Source organism: Tamandua tetradactyla, chromosome 6 (genome assembly GCF_023851605.1).
Source record: "Tamandua tetradactyla isolate mTamTet1 chromosome 6, mTamTet1.pri, whole genome shotgun sequence".
In the NCBI taxonomy this organism is placed as follows: Eukaryota; Metazoa; Chordata; class Mammalia; order Pilosa; family Myrmecophagidae; genus Tamandua; species Tamandua tetradactyla.
In genome coordinates this window covers 81,875,589-81,900,037 of record NC_135332.1, presented here as the reverse complement: position 1 = coordinate 81,900,037, position 24,449 = coordinate 81,875,589, and the positions used below count along the sequence as shown (strand labels likewise).

The window sequence follows — 24,449 nt, the reverse complement described above, 5'->3', positions numbered from 1 at the left end:
TTTTGCTGTTTAAAATGGCCCCAAGCACAGTACTGGTTGTCGTCTAGTGTTCCCAAGCACGAGAAGGCTGCTGCATCTTATGGAGAAAGTACATGTGTTAGATTAACTCTATCCAGGCGTGAGTTCATGTGCTGTTGGCCGAGAGTTCAATGTTAACAAACCCACACCTTATTTAGTGAGCTCCATCAATCTCTCCCCTAAGTGACTTAGAATTAAATTTGCTCAAAATTATGTTGAGAAGCTTTGTTTAAATGGTGCTCTGAAATACTTTGTGTCTAGATGGGGCTAAACAGGGCAGTCTCTAAATGGCTAATGAAACAAAAAGCTTTCTAGGGAATTGTTACAGGCAAATTTAAGGACTCCAAAGCCACAAAATGTATTTAAACATGTTCTGCACTGACCAGCTGATGAGATGTTATGACCTGAGCCTGTTAGAACCTCACCCTGTACTTCCCTGGGCAATGAGTTGGTGTTTGCTAAGGCAGTGTTCACAGGGACTGTATGGAACATAACTTCCGTGAATAACGAGAATCACTGTATGTCTTCTTTTGCTGCTTAAAAAAATTCACAGTGAAGGCATCTGGGCCTGGAGTTTTCTTTGTGAAAAAAGTTTTAATGAGGAATTCAATTTCTTTAACAAATACAGAACAACTTATGTTTTCTCTTTCTTCCTGCAACCGCTTTGGTAGGCATTGGGGATCGAATCACTCCTGTTGTTAAGACAGCCCATTGCATGGTTTTTGTGCAGCCAAGAAACTACAATAATTTTTGGTATCAAAGAATGTATGGTGCCGTTATTACAAATATCTAAAAATGTGGGAATGGCCTTGGATTTTGGTAATGGGTAGAGGTAGAAGAATTGTGAGTGCTCAAAAATGAGTGAGAGCTGTAGAGAAAGTCTATTATTACCTTAGAGAATACGTAGCCCATCAAGAACAGAATGCTGATAGAAGTACAGACTTAAAGGTACTTCTGGCAAGGCCTTAGAAGGAAATGATGAAAGTGATATTAGAAAATGGAGGAAAGGTGATCCTTGTCATAAGGTAGCAGAGAACTTAGCAAACTTGTACTCCGATTCAGATTAAAGGTAGAATTTGCAAGTGAGGAATTTGGATATTTAGCTGAGGAGATTTCCAAGTTAAATGTGAGGTGCAGCCAATTTCTCCATATGGCTTATAGTGAAATAAGGAAAGAGATAAGCTGAGCATTGAATTGTTGAGCGTAAAGGAATCAACAATAATTTGGAGAATGTTTGGCTATTCAGATAGTGCTCTGGGACTAGAGCCAGATGTGGCTCCATCAGGGACCTTCTTGAGCATCCAGGAAGTAAGTCTCCAGAGAAGAGGGTTCCTGTGAGGGTTTAACTGAACAACTCTTAAAGAGGCTGTGCCTGAACTCAGAAGCAGTCAGACATTTCAATGGGAGTCAGGATTAAAGAAGAAGGTATCTAGGAAGGATCTGCAGAAAATTCTTTTGTATGATGGTTTGGACCCTGGACCTGCAACAAAGCCAACAATATTTTTGTGAAAACCATTATAAGCAGAACCATGCAGCCTGGACTAAAAGGGACAGAAAAACAAGTTAAAGGAAGAATGTACCAGTGAAAAAAGCTTTTTCCCCTTCAAGGGGAAGAAAGAAAATCTTTCCTAAAACCAAGCAGATCTGGCTGGGAGGTCTTTCCTCCTCTCCCATGTCTTCAGACTCATTTTTTGTTTGTTTGTTTTTTGTAGTGGAACAAGAGACCAAAACCTAACCTGAGTTACAAGAAACAATATAGTGATGACTATAAAGGGAGTGACTGGGAACAATTCCTTTACCCCCACATCTCATGTATGTGGCTTTACAGAAAAAAAAAAACAAAAATAACAAATCCACAAATTACAACATCTAAATTTACAAAATCCATTCATCCAAGGGTGGTGGAAGGTAGGAAGGGGAGGTAGGACGGTAAATGGCACAGGAAGAAAAACAAAGTATTCAAATCAATTCAGACACAGGGGCTGGCAAATGCTAGAAAACAGCTGCAGAAAAACCTGTGGTCTTTTCAGACTCACAGTGGTTTAAAAAATCTACATCCTGGGCGGGCAATGGTAGCTCAGTGGCACAGTTCTCGCCTGCCATGTTGGAGACCCAGGTTCGATTCCCAGAGCCTGCCCATGCCAAAAAAAAAAAAAAAAAAAAAAAAAAATCCATACCCAGTGCCAGGAGAGTCTGGTTTATGTGCACCAGAGACAGAAATTCCAATTCCTCAGAGAGAAGAAGATATGCAGAGGGCCCTTGCCAGAGTGGATCCTGCCCTCCTTGGTTAGGGGATGTGAACAGGGAAAAGATCTGCCACAGCCTCCTCCTAGTTCCACCCACCCCCTTCGGATGGCAGGAGAGTCAGTGGCCTGTAGCAGGCTTCAGTTTGGCAGGTGATGGATGTGAGGAAGAGAACTTCTCTGCAGAGGCTGAGCACTCAGGGCAGACTGCAGATAGGCTGTCTTGTGGAAGAGTCTGTTGCTTGAGAAGACCACCAAGGAGAAAAGGCACAACTGGAAAAGATATGCTTTGCCAGGGGTCTTTGCTTCATTGGTGCTGATGATGAATAAAGGAAAGAAGATAAAGAAGTGACAATGTATGAGGACTGCACTGCTGTGAGAAAGGCCAGGGACAAACCATACCCAAAGTAGTAAGGCCAGTTTCTTTCTGTGTTTGACAATTGCTAGTGCATTTCAATTCCTTTATTGAACCAGCGATATTCGGAAGCAGTAAAGAGAGTAGAGAAGAGACAGATGCAAGAGATTAACCAGCTGGGCAATGAGGTGGATGGGAAAAGGACTCAAAAAATCCCCTGGATGAGGAAAAGAACTGCACTGTTCAAGTTTTGATATATCATATTGTTACCTCAAATTAGTTAAAAACATTTTCTAATTTCTGTTATATCCAGTTTGACCCATAAGAGATATTTAGAAGCATGTTGCCTAAACATTTGGGGGGTTCCTAGTTTTTTTCTTTTTCTTTTTCCTATTATTGATTTCTATTTTGGTTCTGCTGTGGTCAGGAAACATACTTTGCATGATTTAAATTCTTTGAAAATTTTTTCAAACTTTCCTTACAGCCAAGTGATAAGCATAATTTATTTTGGCAAATATTCCATTTGCAGTTGAAAATAATAATACTTTTACAGAAAGTATTCTGTAATTTTTTTGTGTAATATCAATATATGTCAATTATGTCAAGTTAGTTTATTTATTCCTGACACTCAACTTTAAACTGCACAAGGCTTGCTATAAACACAAAGGCTGCTGTACTGCGTTTTTAAGAGGAAGGGCAGATGAGCTTGCCTGGGGTGCAGCTAGCACGGAGCAGGTGGGACTGTGAGGGACCCAAGGATGGCCATTCCCAGATCTATCAGGGCTCCTTCAAATGCAGATTGCAGATTCGGCAGGTAAGGCCCCAGAATCTGTGGGTCTAATGTGGTGGGGAAGGGTGGCCCACAGGAAGTGAGTCTAGAACTGGGTCCAACTGAGGCCGAGGTTAGCAGGGGTGCAGAGAAGCAGACCCCAAGCCTCTGCCTGCCGAGAAATGCCCCATCTCATGGAGCTGCCTGACTGCTTTCTTGGTAACTATGTTCCTTGACTTCTTAAAGAATGAACAATAACTAAGCCCTCCCTTAAAAAGCCAACTCTGGACTTCTGGGATAATGGCTGAATAGAGTAGCTCGAGCTTAGCCCTGCTTCATGGAAAAGGTAGAGAAGGGACAGGAGGGTGACTGAGGTGGCAATTTGGGAGTGTGGCTGATCTGGGAGAGCCTTCTGTACCACATGCGGCAGCCCTGGTTGCAGAGGCTGAGGAACTGAGAGGCAGAAAGCTGGAGCCTGGGGTGGAGGCGCAGAGCCGTGGAGCCCACAGGAGTGCACAGATGGGAGCCTGGGACTAGGAAGTAAGCCAGGTTGCACCCCCTCGGGTGCGCTACCCTAACCATTGCAGTCCTGTGACTGACGACTCACCCCTCATCCCACGTACCCAAACCCCGTCATCTGCTCCCATTCCCCACGCTCCAGGTTCCCTGACTCCACCAGTCCCCAATTGCATGTACTTGCCCCACACCCCCACTCAAATGCAGCCCAACCCACCTCTCCTGCACCTCCCAAGCACTACCTCCCCCTCCCTGTTCCCTGCAGCCTCTTGCCAGCACATAAAGGCTGCAGGCACTGTTCTAGTTTGCTAGCTGCCGGAATGCAACACACCAGAGACGGATTGGCTTTTAATAAAAGGGGATTTATTTTGTTGGTTCTTCAGAGCAAAGGCAGCTAACTTTCCACTGAGGTTCTTTCTTACGTGGAAGGCACAAGATGGTCTCTGCTGGTCTTCTCTCCAGGCCCCTGGGTTCCAACAACTTTCCCCGGGGTGATTTCTTTCTCCATCTCCAAGGGCCCGGGCTGAGCTGCAAGTGCTGAGATGAGGAATGCTGAGCTGCTAGGCTGTGCTACGTTCCGATCTCTCATTTAAGCACCAGCCAATTAAGTCAAACGTCACTCATTGCAGCAGGCACGCCTCCTAGCCGACTGCAGATGTAATTGGCAATAGATGAGGTTCACGTAGCGTTCGTTGGCTTATGTCCGCAGCAACAAGATTAGGTATGCTCACCTGGCCAAGTTGACAACTGAATCTAACTAACACATGTCCACCCCTTGTCAACTTGGCAACTTCAAGCATCACCTTAAACAGATGCAAAAAATTCTGTTCTTGCTGTGGACCTGTGAATCTCAAAACAAGTTGTCTAGTGCCAAGATGCAAAGGAGGATATTCACAAGATATCGATTGTCATTTCCATAGGGAGAAATTGGAAGGAAGATCTGCAGGCAAACACCATTGGATTTCCAAGTCTGAAAGTCATTTATCCTTCGGCTGTAGAAAGCGGCAGTCCCACCCCTTCCAAGGGCCTATGCAGTGGCCGGCCTCTTTCCAAATCAACCTCGGGGAACATCGAGGAGACCACCTCTGGGCTCCACTCTCTCCAGGCATCAGGGCCACCCCTGGGCTCTCTGCCATTTCTGGGGCACACGCTCAACCCCTCCACATGGTGGCAGCCAGGCTCTCCCAGTCCCCCAAGGAGCGTGCTACGCCTTTTCCAAGGCCCGAGGCTGCACAACTATTCCACTGCAATGAGAGGGGAGACTCATCCTCGCCCTTCAGGGTAAACTCACCCTCTCCACACATACAGGTGGGTCCACTCTCCAGGCCGAGGTTTCTTGGCTTCAGACCCGAACTTCCACGGTTCTCACTCTGCAAACTCCAATCTCTCCCTTTTGTGTCCTCCTTTGTCAAGATTGGCGGTGGTTTCATTTACACCAACAGTCTCTTCAAGCCCTCCAGGACTTCTCCATCAATCTCTTCACAGTTCCTCCAAAGTCTTCCCCTTAGCCATCCAAAACATCGTTCAAACATATCTGGCATTTGCAAACCGCAGCAGCACCCCACTCTCCGGTACCAACTCTGTTCTAGTTTGCTAGCTGCCAGAATGCAATACACCAGAGACAGATTGGCTTTTAATAAAAGGGGATTTATTTTGTTGGTTCTTCAGAGGAAAGGCAGCTTACTTTCCACTGAGGTTCTTTCTTACGAGGAAGGCACAAGATGGTCTCTGCTGGTCTTCTCTCCAGGCCCCTGGGTTCCAACAACTTTCCCCGGGGTAACTTCTTTCTGCATCTCCAAAGGCCTGGGCTGAGCTGCTGGTGCTGAGATGAGGAATGTCGAACTGCTTGACTGTGCTACGTTCCGATCTCTCATTTAAGCACCAGCCAATTAAGTCAAACGTCACTCACTGCAGCAGACATGCCTCCTAGCCAACTGCAGATGTAATTGGCAACAGATGAGGTTCACGTACCGTTCGTTGGCTTATGTCTGCAGCAACAAGATTAGGTATGCTCACCTGGCCAAGTTGACAACTGAATCTAACTAACACAGGCACTAACCTCCATGCCTAGGCTACACCTGCCCCCCCCACCCCGCCCATAGTGTCGCACAGCCTCACTCCATCCCGCCTGAGCTCCGCGCATCCATTTACAGCACACCAAGCCCACACATGCGCACGATCCCCCAATCATGTCATTCAACTCTGGGAACTGCACTTTACAACAGTTCTAAAATCGCACATGTGCACGGCTTTCAATCACACTTCCCAGCTCTGAGAAAGTGTTGACCTGCACAGCCAGGTCACATCTGTCCCAAATTCATGAAGGTGTAACAATGACCAGCTGCCACAGCTCTACGCATGTGCACAAAGGGCCCTCAGACCAGTGCACACTAGGGTTATGACCCCCAGACCAGTGCACTCACATAGTCACATCTTCCCTGGCCACTGGGCGCCCACGTTCACAAGCATTAGTGTTATATCCCCAACCTGTGCCTATACCTGCCCTAAAACAAATCACCGCACTGAGTGCCCACCCCGTGCCATGCTCCCTGCTGTATAACCACCCTGAAAACACAAGGCCTTAGACTACTGAAAGAAATCAACTCCCAAAGTAAATCAATTAAGATATTTATATGCCACAAAGACAGCAGAAGATCACTAAGCATATCACAATGCAGATATTAGGCCCTGCCTAATGACCAAATTAAAACACCAGAGGAAACACAGAAGCTGGAACAACTAATCAAAGATGTTCATATAACTCTAATTAATAAGTGGGATAGCAAATGACATAAAGGAGATCAAGAAGACAGTAGAAGAGCATAAAGAGGAATTTGAAAGAATGAATAGAAAAACAGGAGATATCACAGATATTAAAGACTCTGTTGAACAAATAAAAAACATAGTAGAGGCACACAACACCAGACTGGAAGAGACAGAAGAAAGAATAAGTGATATAGGGGACACAATAATTGACTTCAAAGACTCAAATCAGCAAATGGCAAAAAAGATGGAAAAAATTGAATGTGAACTCAGGGAAATGAAAGACAAAACAAAGCACACAAATATAAGAATCAGTGGTTTCCCAGAAGGAGAAGAGAGGAGTAAAGGGCTAGGAAGAATAGTTGAGGATATAATGGAGGAAAACTTACCAACCCTCATAAAGGACATAAATATACAAGTCAAAGAGGCCCAAAGGAATCCAAACAGAATAAATTGAAATAGGCTTTTCCCAAGGCACATACTAATCAGTCTGTCAAATGTTGAAGAGAAGCAGAAAATCCTGAAAGTGGCAAGAGAAAAACAATCTACTACATACAAGGAAAATCAAATAAGACTGAGCTCAGACTACTCAACTAGCAACCTGGAGGTGAAAAGGCAGTGGTATTACATATTTAAGATCCTGAAAGAGAAAGACTTCCAGATAGGAATACTGTACCCAGCCAAATTGTCCTTCAAAACTGACGGAGAGATTAAAGTTTTCACAGACAAACAAGTCCTGAAAGAATTTGTCAACAAGAGACTGGCCCTACAAGAAATAGTAAAAGGAGTTCTGCTGGCTGAAAAAAAAAAAAAAAAGACAGGAGAGGGAGGTTTGGAGGAGGGCACAGAACTGAAGAGTACCACTAAGGGCAATTTAAAGAATACAAAGAGAAAGAGGAAAAAGAATATATAGATCTGACAAGAAAGATAAGATGGTGGAATCAAGAAACACATTTACAGTAATAACTTTGAATGTTAATGGACTAAACTAACCAATTAAAAGATATGGATTGGTAGAATGGATTAAGAAACATAATCCAGCTATATGTTGCTTACAAGAAACTCATTTTAGACACAAGGATACAAATAGATTGAAAGTGAAAGGATGGAAAAAGATTTTCCCTGCAAATTGTAACCAAAACAAATCTGGAGGAGCTATACTAATATCAGACAAAATAGACTTTAAATGTAAAGAGATCATAAGAGACAAAGAAGGACACTATACTAATTAAAGGGTCAAGTTACCAAGAAGATATAACAATCATAAATGTCTATGCTCCAAATCAAGGAGCTCCAAAGTACATGAGATGGACATTGGTAAAACTGAAGGGAGCGATAGATGTTTCAACAATAATAGTAGGAGACTCTCCTCTATAGATACAACAAACAGACAGAAGATCAACAAGGAAACAGAGAAGGTAAATAATTTGATAAATGAATTAGACCTACCAGACATATATAGGTCATGGCACCCCAAAGCACAAGGTTATACATTCTTCTCTAGTGCTCATAGAATGTCCTCCAGGATAGATCATATGCTGGGGTACAAAACAGGTCTTTATGAATTTGAAAACAATGAAATTATTCAAAGTACTTTCTCTGATCACAATGGGATGAAGCTGGATCTCAATAACCACCAAAGAACGAGAACATTCACAATATATGGAGATTAAGTAACACGCTCTTAAACAACCGTGGGTCAAAGAAGAAATTGCTAGAGAAATCAGTAGCTATCTGGAGATGATGAAAATGAGAATACAGCTTATCAGAACTTATGGGATACAGCAAAGGCTGTTCAGAGAGGAAAATGTATTGCCCTAAATGCCTATATTAAAATACAAGAAAGAGCAAAAATCGAGGATTTAACAGGAAAGCTGGAGGAATTAGAGAAAGAACAGCAAACAAATCCCAAAGCAAATCGTAGAAGAGAAGTAACAAAGATTAAAGCAGAGATAAATGAATGGGAGAACGAAAGAATCAACAAAACCAAAAGTTGGTTCTTGGAGAAAATCAATAATATTGATGGGCCGCTAGCAAGACTGACAAAGAAAAAAAGAGAGAGGATGCAAATAAACAAAATCAGAAATGAGAAGGGGTGCGTTACCACAAACCCTGAAGAAATAAAAAAAATCTTAAGAGGATACTATGAACAACTACACCTCAACAAACTAGAAAACTTAGATGAAGTGGACAAATTCCTGGAGACACACAAACAAGAAACACTGACTCAGGAAGAAATAGAAGATCTCAACAAACCAATCACAAGTAAATAGATTTAATCAGTCATCAAAAGTCTTCCTACAGGGCGGGCCATGGTGGCTCAGCAGGCAGAGTTCTAGCTTGCCATGCTGGAGACCCGGGTTCGATTCCCGGTGCCTGCCCATGCACACACACAAAAAAACCAAAGTCTTCCTACAAAGAGAAGCCCAGGGCCAGATGGCTTCACAGGGGAATTTTATCAAACACTGCAGAAAGAATCAACACCAGTCCTGCTCAAACTTTAACAAAACATTGAGGAAAAAGGAACTCTACCTAACTCATTTTATGAAGCTACTATCATTTTAATACCAAAACCGGGTAAAGATGCTATAAGAAAGGAAAACTACAGGCCAATCCACCCTAATGAACGCAGATGCAAAAATTGCCAATAAAATATTAGCAAATCAAATCCAACAGCACATTAAAAGAATTATACCCCATGAAGAAGTGGGGTTTATACCAGGAATGCAAGATTGGTTCAACAAAAGAAAATCAATTAATGTAATGCAGCGCATTAACATATAGAAAAGGAAAAATCACATGATCATCTTGACTGATGCTGAAAAAGCATTTGACAAAATTTAGCATCCTTTTCTGACAAAAACACTCCAAAAGATAGGAATCAAAGGTAATTACCTTAATATGATGATAAAGGGAATATATGAAAAGCTGACAGCCAGCATCATACTCAATGGAGAGACACTGAAAGCCTTCCCCCTAAGATCAGCTACAAAACAAGGATGCCCACTGTCACACTATTATTCAACATTATGCTAGAAGTTCTAGCAAGAGCAATCAGGCAGGACAAAGAAATAAAAGGCATCCAAATTGGAAAGGAAGAAGTAAAACTCTCATTATTTGCAGATGATATGATACTAGACTTGGAAGATCCTGAGAAATCTACAGCAAAGTTCCTTGAGCTAATAAACAAATTCAGCAAGCTGGCAGGATATAAAATTAATGTGCAAAAATCAGTAACATTTCTATGCACAAGCAATCACCTAGCTGAGGAATGAAAGCATTCCATTCAAAACAGCAACTACAAGAATCAAGTACTTAGGAATGTACTTAACTAAGGATGTAAACGACTTGTACATAGGAAACTACATAACATTGCTAAAAGAAATCAAAGGAGGTCTAAATAGGTGGAAAGACATTCCCTGCCCATGGACAGGAAGGCTAAATAGAGTTAAGATGTCAATTCTCCCCAAAGTGATCCACAGATTCAGCACAGTACCAATCAAAATTCCAACAACCTACTTTGAAGATTTGGAAAAGCTAATCACCAAATTCATCTGGAAGGGAAAGAGATCCCAAATAGTTAAAAGCATCTTAAAAAAGAAGAACAAAGTGAGAGGATTTATACTCCCTGACTTTAAAACCTATTATAAAACCACAGTGGTCAAAACAGCACGGTACTGGCACAAAGATAGAAGCACTGATCAATGGAATTGAATCGAGAGTGCAGAAATAGACCACCAAATCTGTGGTCAACTGATTTTTGACAAGGCCGCAAAATCCTGTGAACTGGGACAAAATAATCTTTTCAATAATTGGACATAGAAGAACTGGATATCAATAGACAAAAGATTAAAGAGGACTGCTATCTTACACGGTACATAAAAATGAACTCAAAGTGGATCAAACACCTAAATATAAGAACTAGCACCATAAAGCTTCTAGAAGAAAATGTACGGAAACATCTTCAAGTAATAGGAGGCAGTTTCCTAGACTTTACACCCAAAGCACAAGCAACAAAAGAAAAAATAGATAAATGGGAACTCCTCAAAATCAAATGCTTCTGCACCTCAAAAGACTTTGTCAAAAAGGTGAAGAGGGAGCCAACTCAATGGGAAAAAATATTTGAAAATCACATATTGGACAAAGGTTTTATTTCCTGTATATTCAAAGAAATCATACAACTCAACAACAAAAGAACAAACCATCCCATTTTAAAATGGGCTAATGATATGAACAGGCATTTTTCTGAAGAGCAAATATAGATGGCTCAAAAGCACATGAAGAGATGCTCATTTTCATTGGCTATAAAGGAAATGCAGATCAAGACTACAATGAGATACCACCTCACATCTACAAGGATGGCTGCTATTAAACAGGAAACTATAAATGTTGGAGAGCATGTGGACAAACTGGGACACTTATGCACTGCTGGTGGGAATGTATAATGGTGCAGCCACTAGGGAAGACTGTTTGGCAGTTCCTTAGGAAACTAAATATCAAGTTGCCCTGTGACCATGCAATAATTGCACTACTTGGTATATACCCAGAAGAACTGAAAGCAATGACACAAACAGACTTTTGCACACTGATGTTCACAGCAGCATTATTCACAATCACCAAAAGATGGAAACAAACCAAATGCCCATCAACAGATGAGGGAGCAACAAAATGTGGTATATATATATATAGATACAATGGAATATATGCAGCAGTAAGACAAAATGACGTCCTGAAGCACATGACAAGATGGATGAGCCTTGAGGACATAATGCTGAATGAAATTAACCAGACACAAAAGGATAGATACTCCATGACTCCACTTTTAAGACCAGCATAAAGGTATAATCAGAGGTTTGTGATACAGAATATAGGGGACTTAGAGATACACAGATGAGAGATGGGTGAATAATTAGCTTATGAGGTTGAACTCCAATGAAAGGGAACAGATAGGAGCAAAGGTGATTCTCTAGTGGGTCTAGAAGTAATATTACCATATTGAAGATGAACAAGATAGAATGGGAGTGTATAGACTTATGTGTCCCACTGATTCACACTAGAAATATGAATTAGTTCTTGCAAGAATTAGTTCAAAGATATGATTCTTGTACAAAGAGTGTTTAAATCCAGGGTACAGGGGGAAAACTGCTACTACATGCTATGAGCCATGTTCAAAAGGAAACCATCAGCACTACCACAGCAACGATAGAGATAAATATGGGGTAAGGGATAAGAGTTAAGAAGAAGTTTAGATTTCGTATTTGGTAAAGGTGTGTTTATTGGTTTTCTTTCTCTTGGGAACAATGAAATTATCTAAAATTAAGAACGTTGATGGACTGTGGACTTTGGGTCCTCTACATGATACCCAATGAATGCAGGTGGTTGAAGGACGCACTGAAGGAGAAGTAGATTGGTGAACAATGGTGTATACTTATGAAGGAAGGTTGTGCTGCTACAAAAAGGAACAAAGTTGTGAGGTATGCAATGATGTGAATGAATATGTGGGACATTTGGTGAGATAAAATAAGCCAGAAACAAAAGAACAACAATCATATGGTCATGTTTAGAAAATGCTTTTTAAGTCCGGAGTGGTGATTATTATTTCTGGATTTTGAGAGGCTGTTTTATATATATAACCTGATATTTAAAGATCAGAACAAAGCCGAACAGATTAGGGTTAAAGTAATTCGGAACATGGGGGTAAGGAAGACAGCGTCTATATTTTACAATCACATATACTCTTTGAGACCAATGGAAGAAAGGTTTATTTGATCTGGAACTGAAATTTTCTGTAGTGCATAATCGAATTCAATCGACTCTGTTTGGAATCTCTCAGCCATTGACACTTTCTCTCATTTCACTCTTCCCCCTTTTGGTTGAGAAGGTTTTCTCAATCCCTTGATACTGAGTCTCAGCTCATTCTAGGATTTTTCTCAGTCCCTTGATGCTGAGTCTCAGCTCATTCTAGGATCTCTGTCCCACGTTGCCAGGAAGGTTCACACCCCTGGGAGTCATGTCCCACGTTTGAGGCTTACTCTTATGAAGCTTATGTAGGTAGCAGAGAAGCTTAGACTACCATACGCATGCCTAAGAGTTACTTCTGGAGGACCTCTTTGTTGCTCAGATGTGGCCTCAGTCTCTCTAAGCCCAGCTCTGTAAGTGAAATCATTGCCCTCCCCCCTAAGTGGGACATGACATCCAGGGGTGAAAGTCTCCCTGGCGACATGGGAGAGGACTCCCAGGGATGAATCCAAACCTGGCACCGTGGGATCAACAATTACATCCTGACCAAAAGGGGGAAATGAAGTATATTTAAGTACCAGTGGCAGAGAGAGTTCAAATAGAGTTGAGAAGCTACTCTGGAGGTTGCTCTTATGCAAGCTTCAGGTAGACCTTGCTACCTATCATAACTTGCCAACCCCCAACCAGGACCATTCCACCCAATCTTAAAGAACATCTAGAGCAATATATAAGATTCCACAAGGGTTCCATGCACTAGAGTAACTTTCCAGAAACCTATAACCTCCAGATGTGTCCCTGGTCCAGATAAGTCCTGAAACCTAGCCCAGCCTCTCCAGAACATCAGATAGTTCCATCTCCCTACCCCATATTAGTGACAGACCCTTCCAATATAAAAAATTCAGAATCGCCATAGCCCAAACAACCCTAAAGAGAGGGACAGAAAGATCAAAAGTGATGGTGGAGTTATACATAGAAGATAGGATTTAACAAATAAATACGAATGCTGAATCATTAAATTGGTATCTCTTTTAGTTGCCAGTATTTTAAACCAGCTAGAAGTAAAAACCTAAAATTGTGAAACTGTAACCCATGTCAACATCTGAAATATGTTCTACAACTAACTGTGGTGCTGTGCTTTGAAATTTACAGCTTTTTTCTATATATGTTATTCACAAAAAAAGAAGGAAAAAAAAGTTGATTGTCATGATACAAAAGTATTTAAGCCCTCTAGCCTCCTATATTCTGGAGCAGCTACAAGGAGAAATATGAGAGGATCGTATGGTAGCCCATGACAAACTGTGGGATCTATCCTGTAACCACTTCTTAAAGAGTGCTTTGAAAACTATTGCTTTTTTATTCCTGTGCTTTGTATATATGTTATACTATACAACAAAAAAAGTTAAAAAAAAGTCAACTATATGATTTTTTTTTGCTTTTATCCTTTACTTCATGATTCCAAGTAACATGAATGATGAAAAATTTTAAATTAAAAAATATATTGAATTTAATATTAATAATATCGCATGTTTGACTATATTTTATATTGGCTTGTATGAGTGTGTCCTCTTGAGAAATTACAAAATTTATATTGTTTATTTTACTGCCTAAGGATATGGTCTTATCAAAGATTACAGTATTTTGCGCTCTGATGTCTGATGCATTTTACCCTTCCTTACGATTTTTTATATAAAAAAACGATAAGTTTTTTCATGTGATATATAGTTTACTCAATATAGATGATATAGATATTGAAAATGGAATATTAATAAAATTAAAATTTTGTGTTGTGGGAAAAAAAAAAAGCCAGCCCCTCCCCATAGAACCTTAAAATAAGAATGGGAAAAGCAGCCACAGAGGGCTCCATCTCTGCCTGATATGCTTTGCCTGAGTCCAGACTCAACCCATCTGTCCATCAATACCCAATGCCCCCAACACAAAGGATGTGCCCCATGACACCCCCATCTCCTAGGGACACACTCCTCCCCAGGGACACTCTCCTTCCAGGAGCACGGATCCCCCCAGGAGCACTCTATGCCCCAAGGGGCACTCACCCCATCCAGGGACACCTCCCAACCCCAGGGGGTGCTCGTACCCTCTGTACTGTGCTTTCTCTCTGGCACATAGCAATTATGCGTCTTCAAGCCATCTTCTGGAAGGACTGTGGTGCTAGGTTGTCCTCGCTGTTCTTCATGGGTGTTTCTTTGGTCAGAGCTCCTCCCCCAGGACAGCAGCCCCCCCCACCACCACCACCAAGGGTCTTGTTGCCAGGCCCCTGCTGTGCTCAGGCCCTGGATATCACCAGGAGCCACCCCCACCACACCCAGAAGGCCCTCTGTACTTAAAGAGTGAATGAATGGAAGGACAAACAGATGGACAGGCCCCTATCCCCAGCCCGAGTGAATCCCCACGGCTGCTGGAATGGAGTGGGCACTGAATAGTTGTCTGCTGTGTGCAGGGTCAGAAGGGGTGTCACCCCACAGCCAAATCCAGGGACTTGGGATGGCTGGGGGCTAGGGCCCTACTGCAAAGGTGGTTTCTGGGCATTTGGCTGGTGAGGACCACATGCTCCCAGTGCAGGCTCTTGGGTAGAGGGGCCTGGTTGGAGGCAGAGGTCAGCAAGGAAAGATGCCCAGAAGAGGGCTACAGCAGGAATAACATGCCTGCTAGAGAAAGACAGGAAGGAGCTGGAAGGAGCAGGAGCCAGAGACCCTAGAAAGGAGGGTGCCATCAGGATGTCACCCCACAGAGACATGGAATCAGGAGCATTTCCTTCCCCCTCTAGTACTGCAGGCTCCTCATCTTGCCCCACCAGGTGGGGGGCTGCTCATGGAAGCGGAGGCATGGAAGTTCCTGTGCCCGTGCAGCCTGGGAGGTGTGCAGGGCCCGGTTGAGACATCACAACGTTCTGCCCTCTGGGGCTGCCGCAGGACACCCCACCAATGTGAGGTCCTCCGCGGATGCCACAGCACCCACGACGAGGGCCAACCCACAGAGCAGCAGCCTGATTGCAGCAGAAAACAGGAATGGGGGGCTCGATGCGATAGCGCATAGTGGGGGCTGCACAGGATGGGAGGGCGGCAGAGGCTGGGGCACCCACTGAGGCTGGGGCAGCTCTGTGTGCACTTCTGCATGGCCATGCCTTCCTGCCCTGGGCTGCCTGCACTGCTCTCCCAGGACCCTGACCCGGGAAGACAAAAGTGGCAAATCACACCCCTAAACACCCAGTAGCGCCTCATGAGAAAGCTCCACAAGACGGTTTGCTCCCCAACGGCCCGCTGTGCTGTGTCCTCTAACCCCAACCACAGCCCACACTGAGGCTGTGCCCAACCATTCAGGAAGTGCCTGGGGCGGCTGCGACTCCAAGGGCTACTGAGGCAGAGGGCCTCCTTCCCAGGAGCAAGACACAGCTTTGCCTCACCCCACCCCAGGTGTGTGGGTGGCAACTAGGGGGTCAGGAGAGGACAGTGAGGGGAGTCAGCCAGGCAGAGACCACACACAGGAACAGGGTGTGGAGATGGGGGTGTCAGTGAGGCAAGGGGGCTGTAGGCCTAGAAGGCGTAAGACGATGGTGTGTGTGTGTGTAAATGTGCACATGTAAGAGTGTGTAGGCGGGTGTTTGTGTATGCTGGTTTGGAGTTGTTGTGAACCCTGGAGAAGGCCGAGCTCCTTTAATCCATTCCTGTCGGGGTGGACCTGCTGGGGGCAGGGTCTTCTGGTTAGGTTGTTTCACTTGAGACGCTGCCCACCCCATTCACAGTGCATCTTAAACCTTTTTATCGGAGTCCTTTATGAGAAGATAAAACACAGAGAAACTGAGAGGAAGCCACTGAAGCCAAATGTCCCCAACACAAAGAACGCCTCCATGCGCCTTCCCATCTGGCAGAAGAGCCCAAGCTTTCCAGCAGCCGGTCTTGGGGGAGAAGGTATCTTCCTGTTGATGTCTTAATTGGAACACTTTTCATGGCTTTGTAACCGTAAACTCGTAAGCTAATAAACTCCCATTGTTAAAAGCCCACCCATTTCTGGTATACTGTATTTCATCAGCTTTAGCAAACCAAAACACTGTATAAATACAATACTATCAGGGTATGATTTTTTAAGAATAAGAATGAGTGTGAGTGTGCATTTAAGAGTTGTGTAAGTATGAGTGTACGTGTGCAAGGATGCTGAGTCTGTGTGCAGGAATGGGAGTGGGAGGAAGCAAAAGGAAGAGAGGGAAAAACAAAGGAGAAGAGACCTAAAAAGCTGCTGCCTAAAGGATGGTCCTGCCCTGGACAAAGGAGAGTGGGAAGGGAGGCTTAGGATTTATCACGCCACCCACCAGAAGACCCACTGGCAAACCAGGGGCGCCGCTTCATGCTGTGTCTGGGGATAGATGAGAAGCTCTACCTGTAGTGAAGCAGCTGGCCATCCACACTGTGATCCCGGAAAACCTCACAGTCCTTTTCCAGGAACACTCCTGACGGGGATGAACTGAAACAGCAAGACAGGAATAAGACAAGAATATAACAGGCAATAATTTCAAAATATGGTACCGTGGACATCATTCCCCTTTCACTGACACTGACAAGTGTGGCACTGCTCCATTAGTTGTCTTCTGTTTCCCAGGAATGGGCCCTTACCAGGCACCAAACAGGCATATCCTCTGGAGACCTGGCCTGGCCCAGAGGTGGGCTGTGGATACCCCGCCCAAAGCGGAGGCAGCTTAGAGGCCCTGGCAGGCAGGGACCCGAGAGCTGGTGGCTCAGCATATTTCTGGATTTTCAAGCTCACTGTTCTAAGGACATAGCGATGGGGAGAGTGAGAGTTAAAACGTCGACCTGGGAGATGGTGCCCTCAGACGAAGCTGCCTGACGCAGACCCCATCACTCCCTGACCTGCTGCCATCCTGAGGCGCCAGTGTGGATGGGGGCGGTGGGTCAAATCCTGGCGCATTCCCCTGCCCCACCTACCCTCCACAGAAGGCCTTCCCGCTTCTTGCAGGACAGACACCCAGTGGCTCTGACCCCACTGTGCAGGCCATTTCTAAGGTGGAAACCAAGTAAGATAAGGCCACACCCCTACTGGCAGTTTCGTTCCCACTGCCTGCTGCTGTTCAGCTGTGCTGTATCTCCCAGATGCTTCTCACCCATCTACTTGTCATTTGCCCCACCCCAGAAATGGGGTTGCGTGGCAGTGCCTGGCACCCAGCACATGCACATATGCCAGCTCGAGCGAGCTGGGGCGGGGGTGGGGGGCGCCATGGACACACCTCCCCCACAGCGATTCTCACTTAGGGGACTGAAGCAGCACGTGACAAGCCCCTTTCCATGGTCACAAACACTGGCCACACCTATCAATATGTGAAGAGAACTAGGTGGAGGAATGAGCAGGCATGGACACCCCGGGTGGCAGTGCAGGGTGCAGGGCCCACCAGGCTGAGCTGCCATCTTTGTAGACCCATTCAGACCCCAAGCCTGCCACCACTGCCTGGGCCCCAGACCCTGCTCTGTGTCTCATCTGCAAAGCGGTGACAACAGAGTTACTTCTACAGAATCAATGGCCAGCCAGGCCCTGGGACAAAGGTGACGCACATGCCCTTGCGCTTCAGCAGAGAGGCGCATACAGTTCTAAGAAATGGCAGGAACTGGGGATGGGGGCCAGTGGGCTCAGTGTTTGGTGCCCTCTGCTTGGGGTGGCTCCAGTCAGACCTGAGGTGTGAGTAGAGCCCCATGTAGCACTGCCCAGGTTGGGGAGAGTCATGTCCCAAGAGCCAGGACGGCTGGGGAGGGAGGGGGCCCCATGCTACTGAGCAGCCTGCACTGCCTGGCCTGGCACAGTCAGCGGGTTGGAGTAGGCTTGGGGGAAGGCGGGTGGTGGGCTCCTCCTCAGGTGCGAGATGTGAGAGCTGTCCCACCCTGGCTGGCAGAGGGGAGTGGGAGATGGTGTGGCAGAGAGCTATGGGGGCAGCTGAGCACAGTCCAGGTGAGGCTACACAGGCGGCACTGCAACCTCGGCCTTACACCGGGACTCCAGAGGCTCTGCCCTCATCTGCCCGACCTGTAAAGTCGGTAACCGGTAGCTCTGCTCAGGTGACCCAGAAGGTGGAGAGATCTGGTGCCTGCCACAGCCTTGCCCAGGCCCTCCTTACCTGCCCCCCTGCTGGCTTGTCCTGCCCAGCAGCTCTGGCCCCTTGTCACCGGTATCCGACTCAGGTTCTAGGGAGGAGCTGGCGCTGCCCTCACGGCTGGTGCTGCTGGCACGCCCAGGGCTGTCTTCAGGAGCACGGGGCCCCTCGGTGCTCTGCTTCAAGGTCTGCAGCTTGGCCAGAGGGATGATGTCACAGCTCTGTGGGCGGTGCCACACGGTGCGCTGGGTGGCAGCGCTGTAGTAGTAGAAGCGGGAGGTGTTGGGGTCGAAGAGCTCCCACCACTGGTTCTCGCTACTGCGCTTGATGCGCACGCCGGCCGGGGGGTCCCACACGCACTCGCCTGTGAGCAGGTTGGCATACATGCGCTCCCGCGTGCGCGGCTCAATGATCTCCACCCACTCCAGCCTGTGGGGCAGACAAGCCATCAGGCTCAGGCAGGAGAATCAGATGAGGGTCCCACGAGCCCCCACACCCGTGTGGCCACCCTACTTCCCACAGGTCTGTGCATGCTTGGATGTCTTGTAGAGGCTGAGCCCCGCCGTGCCTTTTGCCCCCAGCCCTGCCCACCCCAGGGCAGCCCTTGACATTGGTCCTCCCGGAGGGCTGTAAAAGCTTGACTCCCACCCACCGGCTCCCAGCACAGGAAGCCAGGTCACTCAGAAAAGGGAAGGAACACAAACTGACCACCACAGTCCTGACTCCAACGTGTCCTTGGTGCCCACCCCCACTCTGGCCCCGTGGGGGGTCTAGGCCCCTCTCTGCCGCCTCCCTGAGGGAAGAGTTGCTGTGTAGCAGGAACAGGGCCTGGCCCCACATGCAGTAGGGACACTCTGGGGCCCCCGGAGGCTTCCTGACCCAGAGGAACCGGTGCTGCCTGGACTCCTGGGGGCTTGCTGTAGTCTGGGCCCCCGCACTTCCCACCACATCCACAAGTGCCTAAGAGAACAGCCCACCCCAGCTCCTTCCCTGCCACCATTGCCCCACTGGACCCAGTGAGTTGGGAGGGGCCCCATGCTAAGACTGTGCTTTCCTCCCACAGACCAGTGGGGTTTGGTGGGGGCCTAGCTAAAGCAGCAGAGCTGTGAGGCCCAGGGAGCCTGGTGGCCCCCAACAAAAGGGCCAGACCCCCCCCAACACACACAGTAGGCATGGGGCATCCCCACAGCAGGGCTGGACATCCTACCCTGGTGGACACAGGCCCATGGACACTGCCTCCAACCTTGAAAGTGTTTAATTAAAAAGATAATTTGGAATTTTTAGTTACAGCCACCTGGGTCAGTGCTGGTCAGGGATCTTTCAGATGGGCTCTCCAGGGGGGACCCAGCAGGAAGGGACTATGGGGAGGGGAGTGGGCAGTGGACAGTGGTACCACTGGCACATTTAGAGATCAGGAAGATACGGGTACAGGTGGGGTCCTGAAAGCCAGAGTAGGAAGGGCTGCAGAGCAGAGGATGCCCAATGGGCCAGCACAGAGTGGCCGTGGGAAGAGACCCCCAGCTGCATGGACTCAGCTTGTGGGTATCAGTGGATACCCCAAGAAAAGCAAAGAGATCACTCAAGAGAGGAAGGAGACAGCAGCTGGGGAGGGCAGTGGGGGTGGCGAGGCGGAGGCCCCTGGCTGGTCTGGTCCGAGGAATGGGCCCTGGGCAGGGAGCCTGGTGCTGCAGGAATGTGCAGGGCAGGGGCAGCCTCCACCCCGACAGTCAGGATGAAGGCAGGAGAGGAAGCAGGGCTGCAAGAGAGGAGCTCAAGCCCCGAGGGGTGCGTGTAGAGGCCGGAACTGCAGTGAGCTGCTCTGATCCTATCCTAACCCTTCCTGTGGGGACATCAGCTGATGGGAGAACCCAAACATGCCCATCAGGCAAGGAGCTCAGCAAGCAACTACGGCCTGGGATGGGCTGGAGGAGCAGAGACCCATGCCTGGAGGCCTTGCCCCGGGGCGGCCACCTCCTTGGGCCAGGGCCTGGTGGCCACAGACATGGAGAGTGGCCTCTGGGCCCTATAGCTCCTCGTGTCCATCCGTCTCCCCTCCCACAGCAGGATGCTCAGGCCACCAGAGGCTTCTCTCTAGCACAGGGGGAGCCCTGTTGACAGAAAGTATAGACACACCAGCTCCACTTGCACTCCAGGGCCTGGTCAGGCCCCTCTAGGTAAAGGCATTGCTTCCTGCCTTCCCAGGCAAGAGCAGTGCAGGTCTGCCCTCATGGTGGCAGGCCTCTGCGCATGCAGCCCTTCCTCTGATCACTAAGTGTCCTGTGGGGGTACACAGGCCTCATCTGCTTCCACCTGCACTTCTGAGCCGCTGATGGTTCCAGCCCAAAGGCAGTCATGCCTGTGGCTGAAGTAGTTGTCCACGCTCTGACATTGATGTGCCCCAGTCTGTATCTCTGGAGGCCCCCTTGTGGGGGCAGGGCCCTGGGAAGGGGGTCTCCAGCTCACTGCATGGTCTCCATGTCTCTCTTCCTCTGAGATTCCTTCCAGAGTTTTTTTCTTGGCCAGAAGTGAACCCTCAAAAGCAACCCAGTTCTTGGATGACTCAAACAGTACCAGTGTACTCCTAGGACACCGAGTTCTGGAGGAGGAGGAAGTCGGACCACCAGGTGCCAAGAGCTGCAGCGCTAAGTCCCACTGAGCCTCAGGCTCATCTGCACTGGGCCTGGGCCTATCGGTTGGGGACAGGCACTGCAAAGTCAGGTCTGCCAAGCTGTGGTGAGGTCAGTGGGGCCCCCCGAGCAGCGGCAGGTAGGGCAGAGACCCCCAGAGGTGCACTTGAGCCTGCCCGGCGGACTGCCTTGAAGCCCCACAGCTGCTGGCTATGAAGCAGATGAAGGGCAGACGCTGTCACCAGAAGCCTCAACTCGGTTGTACTTGTGTGCAGGGCCCCTAGGCTCTACTGGAGGTGGGAGATGAGTCCTCTGGAAGCCCCTCAGCTTCCTCAGCAGCTCAGGGCTCAGCCCCAGGGCTGCTCTGAGACTGGGAACGTGGATCTGAAAGTGTGGGGCCCTCGGGCTGCACAACCTCAGTGTCCTGCACAGCGTGGCCAGGCCACTGATAGAGTGTAGAACCAACTGAAACATTCCTTTAGAGCCAAACCAACAATGAGGGCCTCATTTGAGACCCTCCAAACCAGCTTTGGCTGCCTCCTCCCCTCTGCTGCCTCGTCCCCTCTGTTGGAGAAGTTGACTCTAGGGTGCCCAGGGTGGTTGGCAGAGTGTCAAGCTGGATGAACACAGAGCTGCCTGAGGCTGGCAGTGGAGGCCTTTGCCCTGTGACCAATGGATCAAACCTGCCAGCACAGGGCTGCTCCAAGGCAGGATAGGCTCTGTACCTCCACCAGTAGCTGTGCAAGTTGCCCACAGGACCAGGCCCTTCCCTGCACAGAACAGCCTCTGAACAGTCGACAGGAGCATGGCGAGGAATTTCATGATGAATGTTGACTCAAAGCCCTGAGAGGCAGAGCAGCGAGGGCACCCTGTACCAGGGAGCCCACTCCCTCAGACCCTATCAGGTTATAGTGGAAAAAGGACTTGAGTCCCAAAAGTTTCTTCTTACCAAAGAGCGAGGTAGGGAGTTGTGCAAGGGAATGAGGAACACCCCTCTACATTCAGCCCATCCACCTACTGACCCTGTGCTGGGGCCACAGAGGTAACTTGACATTTCTTCCAGGGCCATAGCCTGATATGATCTTGAGGCCATGTTCAAGAGTGGGGCACACTGGCTCATGCATGGGGCTAACAGCCAGCAGCCTTGCCTGGGCTCTCAGGCCTCTTAGGTGGTTCCAGCAGCATGTAGAACCACAGAGCTCCTCTACACGTTGTGCACTGCATCAGGTGCTGCTCTGACAAACATCTCAGTGGCCATGGATGGGTGTTCCACCCCAGGGGAGTGGATGTGGTATGTCCAGCCCAAGTATTCCAAGGAGCTGGAAATTTGTAAATGACAACTATTTTGGCTAAAATGCAAAGATGAAGCCTTTCTTCACTCCTTACACTCCACACAGCCCAAGACCTGCACAGCAAGGACAGACAAACTTGGCCTCAGTTCACCTATTCATTCTGTGCAGTAGCCAAGGGCCTCAGCCAAGCCAGGCTCCTACAGCTGCGCGTGGCTGAGAATGAGGGTCTGCAGGGTAAAACCAGGTGAGGAGCTGGTTGGCCACTCTGGAAACTCATGACCTCACACAATCAGCAGCGAGTGGACCCTGTCTCTGGCCACTAGATGGCTGGCACTACCCAGCTCTGCTGAGGGCTGACCGTCTTCCCCAGCTGCCTCACCTGTACCAGGAGCTGAGAGCACCAGGGTCATCTGGCACAGAGCCTGCCCGCTGAGCCTCTGTGACTTGCTGCCCCCTGTCATCATCATGCTGGGCTTTCTAAGATGCTTTCTCCAACAAAGATAAGGTGTGAGCATACCCTGGGATGACAAACCATTATGCCGTGAATCTGCTGCATCTTAACTGCATTCTCATTCTTGCCACCAAAACCTTGCAGTGCACAAGTCTAGATACTGTGCTGCCTCTGGAGGGGCTAAAATAAGCAAAAGACTTACTACAAGGGTCCCACGCTTCCACACAGGTCACTCACCACCTGGGGACAGCTTCCTCCTTTGCATGAGGAGGAGACTAAGTACAACGATGAGGGTCAAGTCCTGAAAACAGTGCTTGGCTGCAGCCACTATTCAATAAACTGCCCAAACCTGTCCAAATGGAATCATCCGAATGGACTACAGCCTCTAAAGAAATGGAATTCATAATATAGCAGCTCTCAAAAAAATAAAAAAAAGAGAAATCTTCAGGCCCGACAGCTTCACTGGAGAATTCTACCAATTCTTTAAGGAATATCTAACGTAAATTTTACATAATCACTTATAGGGAATAAATGAGGAAACATTTATCAGTTCATTTTAAGAGGTCAATTTCACCCTGATAAAATACCAGATAAAGACAGAACAAAAAATAAAAAGGAAGAAAGAAAACTACAGACTAGGTTCTCTCACAAAATATTAGCAAGTCAAATCCAGGAATGTATAAAAAGAATTACATACCACACACAGTAAGATTTATTCCAAGGATGAAAATGAACCGATGTAATCTACCCTATCAATAGGGTAGAGAAGAAAAAAGCATATGGTTCTAGCAACTGATGCAGGAAAATCATGTGATAAAATTGAACGTTTATTCATGATAACAATGTTGAGCAAACCAAGAATAGAGGGAAACATCCTCAAATCGATAAACAGCATCTACAAAAATACCTACAGCTAAAAATAACTAGAAACAGTTAATGGTGAAAGACTGAAAGACTGAAAGCATTCCTCCCTAGGAATGAGACAAGGCTGTCCCCTCTGACTACTCTTATTCAATACAGTAGTAGAGGTCCTAGCCAGTACAATTAGGCAAGAAAAAGCAATAAAACTGTACTTACTAATTACATGTTTGTTTATATATAAAATCTCAAGGATTCTTGCCTGCCACGTGGAAGACCTGGGTTCAATCCCCAGCCTATGTACTCCCCATCCCCTCAAAAAAAAAAAAAATTCAACAAATGGTGTTTGCAATAATGAGATAGTCACATGGAAAAAGAACAAAATGTGACCCCCACCATATCGCATACTAAAAAAAACAACAAAAACCAAAACCCAGGGAATCTACTAAAATTAGAGGTAGATAGATTGGGGGGGGTAGGCTGCAGGACAGGGGGAGACAGCGAGCAAGCAGAAAAAGGAAAGGGGAAAAAACTTTCCTAGACAGAGTTTATCAAAGCCAAAGAATAAAAGAGTGGGACATATCAATTACATTTTAATATACTAACAATGACTGTGGAAACTGAAATTAAAAACACACAACTCATTTAAAAGAGCTCCAAAGAAAATAATACTTGAATATAAATTTAACAAAACATATACAGGATCTATATG

General features: G+C 47.0%; 1 protein-coding gene across 3 annotated transcripts in view; it reads right to left on the bottom strand.

The window, feature by feature from the left end:
* The window catches only part of ARHGAP39 (Rho GTPase activating protein 39), a 234,914-nt gene that overhangs the window by 48,564 nt on the left and 161,901 nt on the right, over nucleotides 1-24,449 (bottom strand). For all 3 annotated transcript variants that reach the window (XM_077166465.1, XM_077166466.1, XM_077166464.1), the window contains exons 3-4: nucleotides 18,534-18,938; nucleotides 16,793-16,876 (exon numbers count right to left, since the gene is read on the bottom strand). In XM_077166465.1, the coding sequence (XP_077022580.1) occupies nucleotides 16,793-16,876; nucleotides 18,534-18,938 (489 nt within the window). The remainder of the gene's footprint in view (nucleotides 1-16,792; nucleotides 16,877-18,533; nucleotides 18,939-24,449) is intronic.